The 16,988-nt window shown below is 60.7% G+C and overlaps 1 protein-coding gene across 2 annotated transcripts; it reads right to left on the reverse strand.

Moving 5' to 3' along the window:
* Positions 1-5,855: 5,855 nt before the first annotated feature.
* BSG (basigin (Ok blood group)) lies at positions 5,856-15,614 on the reverse strand. 2 transcript variants are annotated; one of them, XM_069481352.1, is made up of 9 exons: positions 15,461-15,614; positions 10,545-10,892; positions 9,122-9,278; positions 8,480-8,562; positions 8,184-8,320; positions 7,795-8,071; positions 7,058-7,082; positions 6,760-6,828; positions 5,856-6,664 (listed from the first exon to the last, which is right to left on the reverse strand). In XM_069481352.1, the coding sequence occupies exons 1-8, from the start codon at positions 15,525-15,527 to the stop codon at positions 6,765-6,767; spliced, it is 1,158 nt and encodes a 385-aa protein (XP_069337453.1). In that variant the 5' UTR covers positions 15,528-15,614; the 3' UTR covers positions 5,856-6,664; positions 6,760-6,764. The 2 variants fall into 2 exon arrangements, with proteins under 2 accessions (XP_069337453.1, XP_069337461.1); XM_069481360.1 differs by lacking the exon at positions 10,545-10,892 and having other exon boundaries at positions 15,461-15,606.
* Between the last annotated feature and the right edge of the window lie 1,374 nt (positions 15,615-16,988).

Here is a 16,988-nt window from a genome sequence, read left to right on the forward strand (position 1 = left end):
AGGGGGTAGGCGGGGGCGGGGCGGGGCGGAGCCGCGGGGGGCGGAGCCTCGGCTGCGGGGGAGGGGTGGGGGCGGGAGCCCCGCCTCCGCCTGTGCCCCCTTCCCGCGCGCCCGGCCTGGGCCTGGCGCGGAAGAAGCTCGGGCCGCCGGGTCGGGGGCAGCTCAAGGTCATGGGGCCTGAGGCCTTGGAGATCCACGCCGCCCTCTTCCCAGGAGGGGAAACTGAGGCCCGCAAAGTGCAAGGACGCGCCCAAGGTCACTGAGCCCAGCTGGGGGCAGGGGCCTTCTCTTCCGAGCCTCAGTTTTCGCCTCTGTCTGAAGGGCAGCACGAGGAGGGCCCTGGCCAGTGGCAGCCTCTTTCTATAGGTTTTAAGATCTCCATAATAAAAGGGTGTTTTTAAAGGTCACAAGAGCCCCTGCTTTGTCCCCCGTGGGACATGGACAAAGACCCTTCTCCATGTGTGTGTGAGAGTCTGGGGTCCTGTCACCACCTCTCCCTGGCCTGTGTATGAGGACTCTGAGGCCATGCCTGCAAGATGAGGAAAACAGGTGTTGGGGACTCCCACCCCTCAAACAGTGCCCTAGGGTGTGGGGGGCTGGAGTCTCCTGTAGTCTGGTGGGCTTCAGGTTGAGGTCATAGGGAGACCCAGAGCCTGCCACCTCCTTTCCACCAGTGCCCACCAGGAGCCCCACAGGCTGTTTCCCTGTCCCCTTGGCCCCCTGCCCAACTGTCCCCCATCCCTGAGCCCCCCAGCTTTGGGGACACAGGCTCTTCCCAGCCCAGAGGCAGCCTGAGGCTCTTTCATGACTGGAGCCAGGCTGGGGTAGGTGCTGCTTGGCACTGGGTGATGCACGGGCCTAGCCCTAGCCCCCGTCCCCATCCTGCTTCAGCAGCAAGCACGGGGGAGGAGGGCAGTACAGAGAGGCAGAAAGACACCCACACAAAGAAACGGGGCTCAAAAACAGCGGGAAGAACACTCCCACCTGGGAGGCAGGAGGCAGGTGGCAGGCCTCAGGTGACCCTCCTGGGCCCTCCTGAGCCCTAGCCCCACAGCAGTTTGGGGCCTGACATCACATTGGTCATTGATGCTGGGTGTGTGGGGTGCCCTCCGCCCACTTGGATGTCAGGGCTACGAGGTGGAGATGTGTGTGGAGACCCCTGTGCACAGTAGGCACTTGGCAGTGTCTGCGGATGGGTCCACCTGGCTATCTGTCCTCATCTGACAATGGAGGGCTGAGCCCAGCATCTCTCACCCCTGCCAGACTGCCCCATCCCCTGGAACCCCTGTGCCCACACGCCAGCCCCAATGCCACCTGCCACCTCCCTGCAGGTGGGCAGGACAGCTGTCCTGAGGCGGTACGGGAGAGGCGGGGTTCAGCAGAGGGGGCTGTGCCAGGCTGTGGCCCGCCCCGAGGGCAGATGCATGTTCCAGCTGAAGGGAGACCTTTTATGTTCACCCTGGGAAGATGTCAGGCTGGGCAGGTCGCCAGAGCCCCGGGGCTTGTGGCTGAGAGCAGGGAGGAGGTGGGACCCATACCCAACCTGAGGACCCACCATGCCCAGCAGCAGGAGAGGCAGAAAGGCAATCCTGGTTCAGGGAGGGTCCCAGCCCGTCTCTGGGCCTGGGGCTCCTTGTCACCGGGTCCTGGCCACTCCTCCCCAGCCCACAGCCCCCACCCAGACCAGGCCACCATCAGTGTGCACAGGCACCAGCCCCAGCCTCCCTGGTGTCACCACACTGACTCGGCCACCTGCCCAGGCCACAGCACTCTTTGCATTTGTCTATTATATTTGTTTTAAGAATACTGATTAAGCACCTGATCCAGGGGCTGAGAACCAGGCAGGGGAGACAGACAGACAGCACATCTAGCAAATATAATATTGTCTGCTAGAAGGTGGTAGGTGCTGTACAAAAACTTGGAGCAGGGAGAGGGATGAGGAAGGTGATGAGGGGGAGGAGGTGATATCCTAGGGAAGGCCTGAGGGAGGGGAGGAACCGTGTTGGGGACTTCTGCAGGAAGAGCATTCTGGACAGGCTGCATAGTCCGGGCAAAGGCCCGGAGGTAGGACTACACCTGACTTGTGGGAGGAGCATCTCAATCTAGGGCCCAGGGGATGGGGGCAGGAGATGAGGAAGGAGGGCAGAGAGTTGGGGCAGGGGACAGATATAAAAACTCTCCAGTCAAGCAGGTGGCTCACGCCTGTAATCCCAGCACTCTGGGTGGCCGAGGCGGGAGGATCACTTGAGCTCAGGAGTTTGAGACCAGCCTGAACAAAGGCAAGACCCTGTCTCTACTAAAGCAGAAAAAATTAGCTGGGCGTGGTGGTGGCACCTGCAGTCCCAGCTACTCGGGAGGCTGAGGCAGGAGAATCTCTTGAGCCTAGGAGTTGGAGGTTGCTGTTAGCTAGGCTGACGCCATGGCACTCAAGCCTGGGTGACAGAGTGAGACTCTGTCTAAAAAAAAAAACCCCAAAAAACCCCAAAACCCTCTCTAGTCAGTTTACATCTGCTACCTAAAACCACCCATGAAAATCCCAGCCCTCCCTGCCATCCCCACTTTGCACACTGTGCCCCTTCCCTGGGCTCTGGGCACGCAGACCCCTCCTGCTGAGCGCCCCCCCTCGCCAGCCCTGCTCCAGCTCAGGCCTGTGCCCTGGTGGTGCCCCCTCAGGCAGGGTTTTTCCCCAACTTCCTGCCTCCCCCCCACTGCAGACATCCCTTATAGCACTGGCCAGCCACAGACCCACATTTCCCACTTGGTCAGGGGCAGGTCCACGTCGGAAGCCCTGAGGCTTACATAATTTGGGGACCTTCTGAGTGAAAAACAGTTTAAGACCAGGAAGACAAAATTAGGCCAGGGCAGGCACTGAGCCAGGCTCGAAAATCCACTGCTGCACGAAGTAAATACTGAATGTCCGAGCCGGCGTGGTAGCGCATGCCCGTGGGCCCAGCTGCTCCCTTGAGCCTGGAGTTCAAAGCGGCAGTGAGCTATGATCGCGGCTGTGAATAGCTGCTGCACTCCAGCCTGGGCAGCATAGCAAGACCCTGCCTCAAAAAAAAGTGGGGGTATCAGCCATGCATGGCAGGATCAGGAACCCACATTTACTGCTGGGGAAACTGAGGCTTAGAGAAAGGGGGTGACTCACCCTGGGTCTCAGCCACATACACAGACGCCACCCTGACAGGGGCACAACCTGAGCAGCTCTTCCCTGGCCTGTTTCCGTGTCTATGATGAGAGTGGGGCCTTCAGTCCTGCTGACTGGGATCCCCACGGATTTTCTTTTCCCTGTGGAGTCTGCCCCAGCACCCCTGGTGGGAAGACCAAAGTCTGATGGTCCCCAACCCTGGCCAATTCCATTTCAAGGCCTTCTGCTCCCAAACACGGTGGGAACTTGGGTGTCACTGTCCCTGCCCTGGGCCCATAAAGTGGGAGGTGCTGCCTAGAGTCCCAGCAACTGGCCCCTGCATGCCGCCCCGCGGCACCCCCGGGGCAGGGGGTGGGTAAGGAAAAGGAGGGGCCGATTTAGAGGTGCCAGCAGCCCGGCCACCAAGCTTCAGCCCAGGAATGAGCCCTTCCTCTGACAGCCGTCCCAGCCCTGCCCCTCTGCCCGATGGGGGCTGGGACTCCTGAGACCCCAAAATTCCCGGGGGAGGCTGGCAGCCATTTCCTGAACGTTCCAGACACTTGACAAAGATGATCTCACCAAACCTGAGAGTCGGCAGCTATGGCTGCCCCATCTCACCTCTGGGGAAACTGAGGCAGGCTTCAGCCAGCTGCCATCAAGAACGTAGTGACTACTGCAACCCTGCACTGGGCACAGGGCTGCATACTGTAGGCCCTCACTAAATGCTTGCTGGGTGAACAAGAACACTTAGTGCTGCAGGAAGATGTACACAGCTACATGTAGAGGGATCATACTTTTGCTTATCAGGTCTCTGGGGACCCAGACCCTGCCCTCACCTGCTAGGAAACCCTTGCCTACCTGCCCTGCAGCCCCCACTTTCCCCCTGGTAGAGTCCGAGCCCCAGCGTGCCTGTGCCCGGCCCCCAGGGGGAGAGAGGGCCGAGCTGTCACCATGGGCGGGGGCAAGTTGGGAGGATGGGCCCACCTCCATGTGCCCAGGCCACTCCTACCCATGACACAGCCTTCTTCACGAGCCCCATGGGCATCTCCGTCTGTTCATGCAGAATCCCAAGCGCCAAGTATACCACAGGCGCCTAATCAGTGTCTTTGAATGAATGTCACTGAGTAAATGTTTGGTGGGTGGTGCCCTCAGGACTGCAGGGCCCAGGGAGGTGTCCTGTCTTGCCCACCCAGGGTCACAGCCGGGGAGAACCCGGCCCAGGCGTGTCCCAGTGCAGGTGCAGCCCATGGCGCTGCCAGGTGTCTGGGAGGGAGGCAGCCCCACAGGCCGGCAGGTGTCCCGGGAGGGAGGCCGCCCCACGGCCGCCTGCCTGCAGGTGAAGGCACCCCGGGCTCGGCCTGCTCCGCGGTGGGGGGGCGGCGCCCTCTGGTGGCGGCCGCCGGGAAGGGCGGGCTGCAGGCGCCCCCACCCCAGCCGAGGCTGCGCTTCCGCGGGACCCAAGCTGGCCTCAGCCCCTCCCTGAGCACTGGGCGGGCAGCTCCCCGGGCCGCAGAGCAGAGGCAGGTGGCGGCTTTAGACGGTGCACCGCGCATCCCCCGCTGTCCTCTGCGCTCCCCTGGGGAGCGGGGGCCACACTCCCAGCGCCCCTGCCGGGTGCCCAGCCAGGAACAAGGACGGGGGCTCAGGGGAGGGAGGGGGCCGGCCTTGGACTGAGCCCGACCTCAGTCCCGCCAACATGCTTGACTCAATTCCGCCGTGTCCCAAACTGGTGGCCCAGGGGTCACATGTGTTTTTAGGTTCTGTTGCATTTTTTAAAATGCGGGATTTCTCCACAAGATTGAAAATTGACCCTGGGTTTCTGGCTTCTCGGGGAACTTCAGAAGAGCTGGCCCAAGGCTCCCCAAGCCCCCTGCCTCCTCCTGAAGTGCAGGTACCGTCCCAGACCCTCACCTAGACCAGCAGGAGGCCTGCTCAGGGGTCCAGGTCTGGGCCCCTGTCCCAGGCATCTAGTGAGGGCTACGGGCTGTCCCATTCCCCTCCTGCCCCACCTCCCGTGACCTCCACCCTCCTATGCCTGCTCCCCACGACTCCCCCCACCCCGTCTGCTCCAGCTGTCAGGGCGCAGGCTGTGCTGGGTGCACAGATGGCAAGCGACCCCCTCCCCCAAGGCTCAGTTTCTTCTTGGCTGGAATCAAAGTTCCATGACCAGACCTCGGGCTCCAGAAGCCTAAAAGAGTGGAGACAGGCGCACACGAGGCCTCTGGGAGTGGCCCTGCTGCCCTCCTCTGCCCACCTTGTCCCGGTTGACCACTCGAACCTCAGCAGGTGGCACTGAGCATCCTGCCCAGGAGGGGTGGGCGCTGGCTGGGCAGCAGTGAGGTGCCACCAAGCCCCTCCTGTGGACAGGACACCTCAGCTTTGCCAGGCCCAAAACATGCTGAAAGCAAAAAGCAGAAAGACTCAGAGAGCCTCCACGGCTCTCAGGCAGGGGTGGTCTCCCAGTCTCTCCTCTCAGGGCCCATCCCTGGTCCCCACTGCACCCCGAGAATGGAGTTCTTGGCCCAGCTGTCAGCCCCATGCCTTCCCCAGCCGGTGCCCCGACACTCACACTCTGCTGTGGCCACCCCATGTGGGGTCCCAGTGGACACATGGGGTCCTGGCACCAGGACACACCCCAAGGCCCCACTGCGGCCATCCCAGCCAAGGTTGGACACAAGCTCTCCTGGGAAACCCGGCCCCACCTAGGCATGGACAGGAGCCAGGAGAGGACAAGGTAGGGTCAGTATTTATTGGTGAGGGGTGGGCAGAGAAGGGGGTTCCCACGTGAGCCCTGACACAGTGAAGAGGGAGCTGTCCTCTGCGGGCCAAGCTGGGAGGAGGTTTCTGCAGTTGTGGAGCCCTGGCTGCAGCACCAGTTCCCTGGCAAACCCCGACAGCTGCCCCGACAGCCCCCGACCCACTGGATGCACAGGCATGGAAGGGGACCTGGGTGTCACTTGGGAGCTGTGAAGGGGGTCACCCTGAGTGCGGGCGGGTGGGTCCTCTGCAGCCAAGAGGTCAGAGCCACCAGGCCTGTGGCCTTCAGAAAATAAAAATAAAACAAAAGGCAGGGCACAACCAGACAGCATTGGCTTCAGACAGGCAGGACGCTGGACACCTCGCATGACCTGTGACCTTCCGCAAAGGGCAGGGACTTGGCACTGACTTGGGCCAGCGGAGAGGGCTGCCCCCGCCCCCACCGTGACTCAGACCCGGTGGCTAAAAGCCACAGGGATGGCTCGAAGGCCTTGAGGACCACAGCAACTCCCTGGGGCTCTCGTGAAACATTTAAAAAGGAAAAAAAACCCGAAGGAACAGAATTCTATACATAGAAAACCCTAGTTTAGTTTAAAAAAAAAAAAAGAAAGAAAGAAAGAAAAATGTAAGTATATGATTTGAATCTGCAATTGGTTTGCTCTCGGGGTGGATTTTCTTTAAGAGGTGAGAGAATTTGGAACTTTGCAAACGCTGGGAATGGACGCTGGCAGGAGGTGACAACGCAGACAGATGATGGCGGGGAGCTCAGCCCGAGGCCACCTGGAGGCAAGGGAGGGACGCTCAGAAGACAGCCCCCACTTGGGCACCCTGCCCCCCTGCCCCCCCGCCACCCCTCTGAGCCCGCAGCAGAGAACCTGGCTCAGGTGGAGTTCCTCTGGCGGATGTTCTTATCCTTGTCGTTCATATGCTGCGAGCTGCCCTTCCTGGGGGCACGAGGGGCAGCGGTCAGTGCTCAGGAGGCCGCAGCAGCTTGAGCCTGGGCCCCAACCACAGCGAGCCACACCAAGCACCACCCCACCAAGTCCCTGGCCCACCCCTTGGACACGTGAGCACTAAGACTCAGGGAAGCCCCGAGGCCTGGCCTTTGTGTTTTAAAGGCCTCAGGGCAGTGGGTAGCTCCTTGGACCCCTGAAACTCCCAAGAGGGACTTACAGGGGTGCGGAACCCGCGTCGTCGTCTGGAGACGGACAGCCAGCATGGAAGAGAGAACAGACCATCAGCACTGTCCCTGGATGAGGCTGCACGCAGGGGGCATCTGTTCTGCTCACCCTGCCTCAGCTTCCCCAAGGGGGAGGCTCAGTGCCACCGACCAACCCTGCCCTGCGTGGGTCTTCTGAGGCAGAGCAATGCAGGGGAAGCTGGCCTCCCCATGGGTGTGCACCCCAGAATGAGCTGTCTGGAGCCACGCCCTTGAGGGCCTTGTCCCTGCCCTGCCAGTGTTCAAGGAGCAGCCACCACAGGCCACGCACTGTAGGCCACACACCTGGCTCATGCAGGCCCCAAAAGGCAGACCAGCCACGCTGGGAGCTGGGCCCCAGGGCCAGCCAGGGGCCAGAGCAGCTGCCAAGGTGGGTCCTGAAGTTCCTTGGGCCTGTCATGCAGTCAGCCCGTGTGGCGCCCACGGCCCAGGCCCCCACAGCAGAGGGTGGCGCTTACCGTGGAGGACACCAGCTTGCAGCCAAGTAGGAGAGGAGAGAAGGTGGGTGAGGCTGCGTGGGGGCAGCATCCCCCCAGCCTGCTCACAGGAAGGGGCTGGGAGCAGTCGGGGCTCAGCCCCAAGCTCCCGGAGACCATAACCCCACACTCTCCCTCGGGGTTCCCACACTCTCCCTGAGCTCCTGGCCCTGTTGCCAGAGCCACCCCAAGAAAAGGGCGTGTGGGCAGCTCACCATCCGCAACATCGTCAGGCTTCCGGCGTTTCTCATAGATGAAGATGATGGTGACCAGCACCAGCACCTCGGCCACGATGCCCAGGAAGGGCCAGAGCGCGGCGAGGCGGCTGCGGACGCGCAGCGTGATCTCGGCCTGGTCGGAGCCCTGTGTGCTGCTGCCGTTGCACACGTACTTGCCAGGGTCGGAGCTCATGTCCAGGTTGTCGATGCGCAGCTCTGACTTGGCCCCAGAGGAGCTCACAAAGAACTTGCTCTGGGAGCCGTTCACAATGACCTGGAGGGGGTTGTCTGTGACTGGAGAGTGGAGTCTGTGCCCCCCGGCCGTGGGCCTCACCTGTCCCCCTGGTCACTGGAGGACAGAGGCTGTACCCAGCCATGGGGCTCACCTGGTCTCCGGATTCGGCTGTCTTGAACCAGCTCCATTCTGTGATGGGGGGGAAGGAATCGGACTTGCAGGCCAGTGTGACCGACTCCCCCTCGGTGGCATGCTCCGACTTCTTCACGGCCTTAACCTTGGGGCGCCCTAAGGGGAAACCAAACAAGGGAGGAGCCTAGAACTACAGGGCCCCGCAGGGAGCCTGTTTCACTCCCACAGCAGACAGGCCAGGGTTCCCGGGGCCCTTCTCTGCCCCCACGTCACCCTGTGTGCTGGGCCTGCCTGTGCCCAGCCTGCAGGACTCACCGATCAGCGGGATGTTGGCCCTGCCCGTCGGCTCAGGGAGGAAGATGCACGAGTATTCTCCTGAGTAGTCATCCGGGTCCACCCTGCAGCGAGAGCAGTAGGGAGCTGGGTGAGCCGCAGGACAGGGCAGTCTCACCTCATAGGAACCAGGGTTCTCCAGGGCTCCAACCACGGCACAGGGAAAAGGGGAGACTGTCCCAAGTTGAGTTCAAACCTTGACGGAACCTGTCGCCCTGCAGGATGTGCGAGAGCCCCTGCCTGTACTGAGGAACCTCCCACCTCTGGCCACCCGCTCTGCACCCCTCACCCTGTGAACCACCTCCCCAGTGAGCCCAGAAACAAAAGGGCTCTGTGCTCAGAGCCAGCCTGAGCCCCAATTAGGACAAGGCTTTGACCACTAGGGCATCTGGAGTCCGAGCTTTTCTGTGTCAGGAACACAAAGCTGCCGAGGCCTCCACGTGCGCTGGGGACCCTAACGGGTGGGCCAGGGGCTCCAGGTCAGGGCTGGCAGACCTCCGGTGGTCGGGGTTCTGAGCAGAGCTTGTTTCCAACTTCTGCCTGAATCTAGCCCAAGGACCAGTTTGTTCTCACAGAACTAACGTGCGGCGGGCACCCACCCACCCGCCACTCCAGGTCACTCACTCTAACTGGGTCATCAGGCCGGGCTGCGAGTCCTCCTTCAGCACCTTGCCCGCCTTCACCCAGCGGTGGCCAGCAATCTCCGTGGCGCTGTGGTTCAAGAAGCAGGTGAGGACAGTCTTGGACTCCATCTCCTCCACAGAAGCAGACACTGTACCGGCTGCAGACCCCCCCACAAGCCGAGGTTAGGCCCAGGGGAGAGGGAGGACCACCCCCCACAGCCCACTCCTCCCCAGACACCCTGAGGACTGAGGCCAAATGGAGAACTTCTGACCAGCCCCTCCTGGAAGAGGGAGGCCACAGCCTTCCAGTGAGTCCCTGCTGGAAGGAACCCTTCCCTGACAGGGCACGCAGGCCTTGGGCTAGAGCCCAGCCACGCCGCTGGACCAGGGCCTGGTGCTTCTCCCCAGATGTGTCTAACTGCCTCGGACCTGGGTGTGGGAACAGACAGATAAACCCCACCCCACGTCCTTGAACAGGAGTCAAGGCATCCACCTGCTGGAGGCGGCCCCTCCACACACCAGGAATTCCTTTCTAAAAAACAAGTACTGTACCACCCAGGCACTGCGCCCTCATTCAATGGTCTTTCAGAGTCTCCCTCTGGGGGGACAGGCAGCCCCTTTAGGGGCCCCCCTTTCCTAGGAGGCACTGGCTTCCCAAAGGACCCCCAGCAGCCCAGGGAGCTGTCGGGTTCTCTCACCAGTTCCCAACAGCACAGACCTCTTGGCTAGTTCTCCATGTTCCCTTTAGGAATCCAAACTCAGAACTCATTTAGAATTAGACACTGAGCAGCACAGGAAGGCTCTAGAGAGCTGCACACCTGGGCTGAGCTAGGGGGTCCTCAGGCTTGCTGTGTGGACCCCAGACCCACTGGACAAGCGCACACAGGGGGACAGGGCAGGCACTCAGGGGAGCAGGAGTGGAGATGGACTGGAGGAAGGACTGGGTCGGACAAAAGACCAGATCAGACGGATCGGATGAAGGACTGGATCAGGTGAAGGAACGGATCGAACGGATCAGACGGATTGGGCAAAGGATCGGATTGGGTGAAGCACCGGATCAGGTGAAGGAACGGATCGAACGGCTCGCACAAAGGATCGGATTGGGTGAAAGACCGGATCGAACGCATACGACGAACGACTGGATTAGGTGAAGGAACGGATTGAACAGATCAGACCAAGGACCGGATGGACGGAAATGAGGGGGGCCGAGGGGAGTACAAAGGGCCCAATTGCTAAGGGACAGAGCCACGCGGACACCCAGCCCACCCGTGTCCAGACCCGAGCCCCTCTGTCCAGGCAGGAGGGTCCCCAGTGGGGGAAGAGTGGGAGGGAGAGTTGGGCAGGAGAGTGTCTGGGTTCTACCGAGTGGAAGCCAGGCAGCGAGCGACACAAGAGGGAAACTGAGGGAGGCGCCCACCACTCACGTTCCAGGACTAGCACGATCGCCTGGGCTCGGACCCACTTGACCCTAGGTGCCCGGGTCAGGTGGTTACGGTCCGGGTCGTTGCTGGCCCGGCACTCGTAGGTGCCTGCGTCCTCTGCAGTGAGCTTGTGGACGGAGATGGTGCTGGCCGCGTGCTGGCGGTAGGTGGCGTGGATGTGGACACGGTCCAGCCGGGCGCCGTCCCAGAGCTGGGAGCAGGTGTCGTTGGGACCATTCCCTTCAAACCACCACTGGATCTCGGGGACAGGCCTGCCCACAGCCTCACAGTGCAGCTCCACGCTGCCCCCTGCCCACCTCTCCTGCGACAGGGGCGACCTTACAAAGCCAGCTGTAGGGGAGAGGGTCAGTGCCCTTGTCAGTGACCCGGAGAGGAGACGGGGTGCCCCAGGGGAAGGTCTCCCCACGGGACTCCTGGCCCAGGGCTAGCCGGTGAGCTGTCTTCCTCTCAGTCTGTGGGAGGGTGGCAGTGTGAGGTCAGGACATGAAAAAGGCCATGTGCCCAGCTTTGGGGAGGTAGGGGCCAAGCAGGCGGCTCCAGGCAGTGATTGGTCCCCCCTCTCCCCCCGACCCCTGGTACTCTTCGGCCACATTGACTTCCAACAGCACAACTGTGAAACCACACACGGTTTCAAAACAAAACAGTGAAAGTGGGCAGAATAGTCAGAGGTCGTGACCCCCGCCTGAGGGCTGCCCAGAACTGCCCACAGAAGCCTCAGCCTGCAGTCACCCCAATGCCTGGAACATGGACCCCGGGAGCAGTGTCCCGACTTCCACTTGATTCCCCACCCAGGAAAACACCTGACGCCACAGAGTCCTGTGTGTGTGACTCCTGTCCACACTAGAGACCTGGTCAGGCACCAAGAAAATAAACCTCAAAACCCAAAGGGTGGGTAGCCTTCATCCGGGAACCTCACAGCCCTACTGCTATGAGCACAGCCCACATGTAGAAAACCGTCTCCTTGGGACACCTCTGAGAACAGCCACCTGGCCCCTGCGCAGAGGAGGGAGCTGGGCCAGGGGGCCCCACTGCCCCTCACCCCTGGCCACCCGCTGCTTCTTGCCCTGGATGGAACAGAGGGTCTCAGAACTCCAAACCCAGGAGGCCTGCAACGACCAGGCCCAGGGGCGGTGCAGGGAGCAGGTGCTTCTCTTCCCCCAGCCTGGGCTTCACAGCCGCCCCCCAAACATCCTAAGGGCAGGCGCCCTGGGCACTGCTCCAACACCTGTATGTGAGGACATGCGTCTGTACACACGCCTGCGCAGCACATACATGTGCACACACACATACTCATGGCTCCAAGGCCATGTGGCAGAGCACAAGTCACAGGCCCCAGGGTCCTGGGGACAGGCACCCCTACCAGTTCTGGCAGTGCCACTTTCACAGAGGGATTCCTCCTGGTAACCTACATTCCTCGGGAGTCAAGATTTCCCAGGTTGCAAAACCAGCAGCTACGTGCAGAGCTGGGAGCAGTGAGTCAGGGCAGGAAGTGAAGCCCAGGCGGCCCAGAGGCAAGCTCCTTCCTGCCCTGCTGCGGCCCCTCTCCCTGGGCCTGGGTGGCGGGCTACCCCATCCTGGAGCCTGGGGACCCTGTCTGGGCCTAGCATCCTCTTCACCCAAGAGTGCCAGAAGAGAGGTTGCACCCAGGTCTCCACACGCCAGCTCCAGGTGGGAGCAGGGGGCTCAGGACTCAGCTCTCAGGGCCACAGAGGGAAGGCCCGAGGCGGGCCCTGTTGCTGACCCACCCCCAGCCCAGGGTTCGGAGGAGGAGAGTGTGGATGCCTGTCCCTGGGACCTGGCTAACATGCCCATGTCCACATTCACGTTTCTGAGGACCCACGGGCCTGACAGCCCCTACCCTGGGCCCGAGGGCCGCAGTGCAGGGACCAGGCCTGGCCCCAGGGGAAGCCCATTCGACTCAGTCTCAGGACCACCTGTGTGTCCTGGCACATGTTCTCAATGGGGCAATGTCACTCCCAGGGGGACAAACTTGGTCTCAGACATAACAATGGTCTGCAGCCCTCTGCAGTCGCAGGGGATGTTAACGTCTGTGTATTAAAATTTTGCCAGGGTGGGCCACTAGGGAAGCAGGGTCTCCAGAAGCTCCTCAGGGGGCAATGGTGGATAGCCCTGCCCTCCAGTGACCCCGGCAACACCCCTGCACCAAGAGCTTCCACCCAAGAGCACGGAGCGAAGGCCTGACCCTTGCCTGCCACCTCAAAAAAGTTAAAATTCGATTCTGGCCATGTGATCAGTCACCCACGTTCTCAGAGTTCTCAAGTAAAGTCACCTTCATCTAAAAACAGCCACCCCTCCTCCTTGCCCACTCGGCAGCCAGGCCAGGGCATGGGGCCAGGCAGGGCCGCATGGTAAACAAGCCTCGCTAGGAGCCCTAAGGGAGAAGGCCACAGGCAGCCCCTCCCCAGACCGTGGCCCCCGCCCCTGCTCTACCCTCCTCCCCACCCCCAGCCAGGCGATGTCCTGCCCCTGGCGAGCCAAGCTGGGGAGCATCCACCTCCAGCAGGAGCCCCTGAAGTGAGTTTCTGGAGAGCCGTCCTGGCCAGGAGAGGCCAACACGGTCACTAACCTACAGGGAAAACTGGACTGTCTGTGCCATGTAGGACATGGCCCTATGACCCAGACTTTCAGATTTTTGTAAAAGTCCCTAGAAAAGTTGGAGCTGTTAAAAGCGAAAAAGAAAAACAAAGCACAAACACCTGCCCACTGTGAACTCAGACGCGAATCCCAGTGCGCACGCTTTGCTGCACGGTGCAAGGACAGCCCCAGGGGTGCAGGGCAGGCTCCACTTACTTCCTAGGCTCGGCCTCTGGCGATTAAACCCAGTGCTAAGCTCTCTGCTTAACAGGAACCCTGCTCCGTCTCCCACATAAGAATAAAACTGTGACCGGTGCCACCAAGCAGGGAAGACCAAAGGTCCCTCACCCATTTGGCTGTCCCAATCACCTCAGTGTTGCTCCTGAAACCCAGACAGGGCGGCCAACTCTGGGCACCCAGGGCTATTTCTAGACAGCTCAGAGACAGAAGCTTCTCTGCTGTGTTCACCTTGCCGGGGGCTCCTCTCTGTGTCTTCCTGGAGCTGGGCCAAGACCCTTACCTGGGAGGTGCTCAGTAAGGGCCACCAGGCATTTCAGGAAGAGGCAATCTTACAAGTGGGCCAGGAGTAACCTGGTGAAGCTTCTACAAGAAGCGCCCCCTCCCCAGCCCTACCTCGCCCTGTGGCCCCTGCTCCGACCCCTCCGACCCAGAGCCCAGACCCTCTGCTTCTGCTCCTTCTTCCCCATGTGACAGTCACTGTAAACTTTAACCCAGAATTGAACAGAGGTTCCCAATCAGGAAAGAAAATGTCTCTCTACTGAGCAAGAAAGGCTGTCTTGCTCTTCTCCTGGAAAAACACCCCTCAATCCATTTCTGGCGAGCATTTTTCTCACCACTTGCCCACCCCCAAAACACATCCTCCCCCCAGCCCCCAGCAAACGGCGCTGAGGCGCTGAGAACTGAATGTGGCTGAGAAGCGAATGGCTGAGAACCGAATGCCGCGTGATTCTGCTGAGAAAGGACATGACCAAGGCGAACTTGGGCTATGTCCACCCCCCTCCCGGGAGTTTCCTCACTTGCACAGCAGGAGGGGTACTGGATTCCATCTCACTCTGTGCCCCAAAACCCAGCAAACTCAGAGAGCAGTGCAGGCTAACCCTGAGGGAGCTCTTGCCTCCCTCCCAGGCAGGGCTCCCCAGGGAGAGCCTGACCAGGGCTTAGTGCCCGGGAGACACCAGGGAGCAGGTGCACAGCCGGGTGAGACGCCTGGGCCAAATCCTGTGAAGAACGATAATCCCATCCAGAGCCAGGGAGCTGACCCACTTCAGGGCCATTCATGTGCGCCTGGTCTCGTGTCCACTGCGGACAACAGCCCATTTTCCAGATGAGAGTGCCAAGGTCACCATTTTGGGAAGCACAGGCCATGTAGGGGCTCCAGGGAGTCTTGGAGTGGGGGGTTTCTTGCCCTTAACACTCCCCAGGAAGAGTGGGCCACACTCAAAGCCCCATTCTCAGGCCACCTCCCCAGCCCTTCAGGGTCCAATCTGTGGAAGAGTTGGACAGGCACCAGACCAGCCCCCAACCCCAGCTGCAGTTCACAGGGGATAGTCACAGAGTCAGTCCACAGAGCCAGGCTTAGGGTCAGTGGGCAGGGCAGGTGGGCCACCTCCAACCTGCTCCCCAGATGCCCTCATCCAGGGGACAGCTAGATCCTTCCTCTGAGCCAGGGACACCTCCCCAGGCCATCCAAAATCAGGATGTTCACCTCCAACACCGTCCTGGTTGAGACCCCTCAGTTCTTGCCCCCCAAGCCTGGGGCTTCACGTTCACACACACCAGAGACACCTCTGGGGATTCCTGGACCCCCAGAACCCCCAAAACCTCAGGGGCTTTACTCCTAAGCACTGTCGCTGCTCACAACTCCTCAGCTTCCTGCTTTCACCTCCAGGAGCCACCCCGGCCTGGAAGGCCCCTAGGTTTCCCCCGGGTTGGGGTCCCCTGGCCCCCATGCAACTTTCAGGTCTGGTCGCCCCCCAGGCGCCCCCCCACGGGTCGGGGACTCCTCGCCCCCAGCCGCCCCCCGGGTCGGGGTCCCCTCGCCCCCTGGCGCCCCCAGGGTCCGGGGTCTCCTCGCCCCCAGCCGGTTCCCCGCGCCCCCAGCGGGCTCCCGGTTCGGGGTCTCCTCGTCACCAGGCGCCTCCAGGGTCGCGATCCCACAGCCGGCGGCTTTCCCCCGTCCCGGCCTCCTGACTCTCCCTGGAGACGGCCGGCCTCAGCCCCCGCTCGGGCTCCGCGGCCCAGAGCCTCGACCGGGGGCCCCGCGACCCCAGCCCGGTCCTCACCAGCCCCGGCGGCACCCTGGACGCCCAGCAGCGCGAAGCCCAGCAGCGCGAGCAGCACGGCCGCCATGTCGCCCTCCGCGCCGACCCCGAGCCAACAGTCGCCGCCGCCCGCGGCCGCTATAATAACTGGCGGGGACGCGGGCCGGGCGCGCGCACGCAGGGCGGTGCCATGGGGCCGGGCGCGCGCGGGGACACGCCAGACTCCCCGCCTGCGCACGCACGCACGCGCAGGCGCCCGCGAGCTCGCGCTACGGAAGCCGGGCGGCGGCGGCAGGTGACTGCGGCGGGACACGCTCCTGGCCTGGGCGGAGTGTCTGGCGTTGCTAGGAAACGGGGGCGGGGCGTGAGAGGCCCGTGCTGCAACCCGCGGTTTCTTTCCAAGTTACTGCGCGCTTAGCAGTAATTAAAACGTGGCCTTGGTGGTCTGATCAGAAAAGAAAAAAGGCAAAAAAGAGAAGAAATAGGTGGTTATTCTATAGCCTAGGAATAAAACAAAAGAAGAAGGCCGGGCGCGGTGGCTCAAGCCTGTAATCCTAGCACTCTGAGAGGCCGAGGCGGGCGGATCATTTGAGCTCGGGAGTTCGAGACCAGCCTGAGCAAGAGCGAGACCCGTCTCTACTAAAAATAGAAAGGAATTAGCTGGACAACTAAAAATATATATAGAAAAAATTAGCCCGGCATGGTGGTGCATGCCTGTAGTCCCAGCTACTTGAGAGGCTGAGGCAGGAGGATCGCTTGAGCCCAGGAGTTTGAGGTTGCTGTGAGCTAGGCTGACGCCACAGCACTCTAGCGCGGGCAACAGACTGAGACTCTGTCTTGAAGAAAAAAAAAAAGCAATTAAAATGGTAGATTCTATATTATGTAAATTTTATCCCAATAAAAGAGAAGAGTATTAAGTTAGGGGAAAGCGAGGTATTTCCCCTGCTCCAGAAAAAACACCTGGAGGGCAGTTGAATTTGAATTTCGAAGAACAAATAATTTGAGTGTAAGTGCCCTGTGCAGTGCCTGGATGCCCTTGCACAGGGACAGCCTTCCCTGTTTACCTGAAAGTTGGGCTCACTGGGCGTCAGCCCCGCATCTTGTCTGGCAGCCCCACCTCGGGGGGCCCCCACGTTTTACAACAAATAAACAAATGATGAAATAATCTCAAGGAGCGATAAATGCAAAAACGGGCATGGTGCCCTCTTTTTGACCTTGGGTTAGACGATGCCTTCTTAGCTCTGACCTGAAAAGCACAAGCAACAAAAGAAAAAAAATTGCATTTCATCAAAATTAAAAACTTTTGTCCAACAAGGAAGTGAAAAGAGTCCATTGCACGGGAGGAAATATTCGCAAATCCCATATCTGACAAGGGACTTATATCTGGAACTTATATCAGAACACTTAAAATTCAATAATAAAAAGACAGATAACCCCATTTGGCTGTGGACAGGTTCTGAAGGATCTGAATACGCATCTTTCCAAAGAAGATACACAAACTGGCCAACAAGCACAGGAAACGATCTCAACATCATTAGATCTCAACATC

This window comes from Eulemur rufifrons, chromosome 2 (assembly GCF_041146395.1).
Source record: "Eulemur rufifrons isolate Redbay chromosome 2, OSU_ERuf_1, whole genome shotgun sequence".
Classification (NCBI taxonomy): domain Eukaryota; kingdom Metazoa; phylum Chordata; class Mammalia; order Primates; family Lemuridae; genus Eulemur; species Eulemur rufifrons.

What these genes read in the sequence shown, in the direction of transcription:
- BSG (XM_069481352.1), bottom strand. Translation starts at nt 15,527, where the DNA reads ATGGCGGCCGTGCTGCTCGCGCTGCTGGGCTTCGCGCTGCTGGGCGTC. An exon ending in GGCCAACATCCCGCTGATCG is followed by an intron (nt 8,321 to 8,479) that starts GTGAGTCCTGCA and finishes GTTTCCCCTTAG; the next exon opens with GGCGCCCCAAGGTTAAGGCC. An exon ending in CAGCCGAATCCGGAGACCAG is followed by an intron (nt 8,072 to 8,183) that starts GTGAGCCCCATG and finishes AACCCCCTCCAG; the next exon opens with GTCATTGTGAACGGCTCCCA.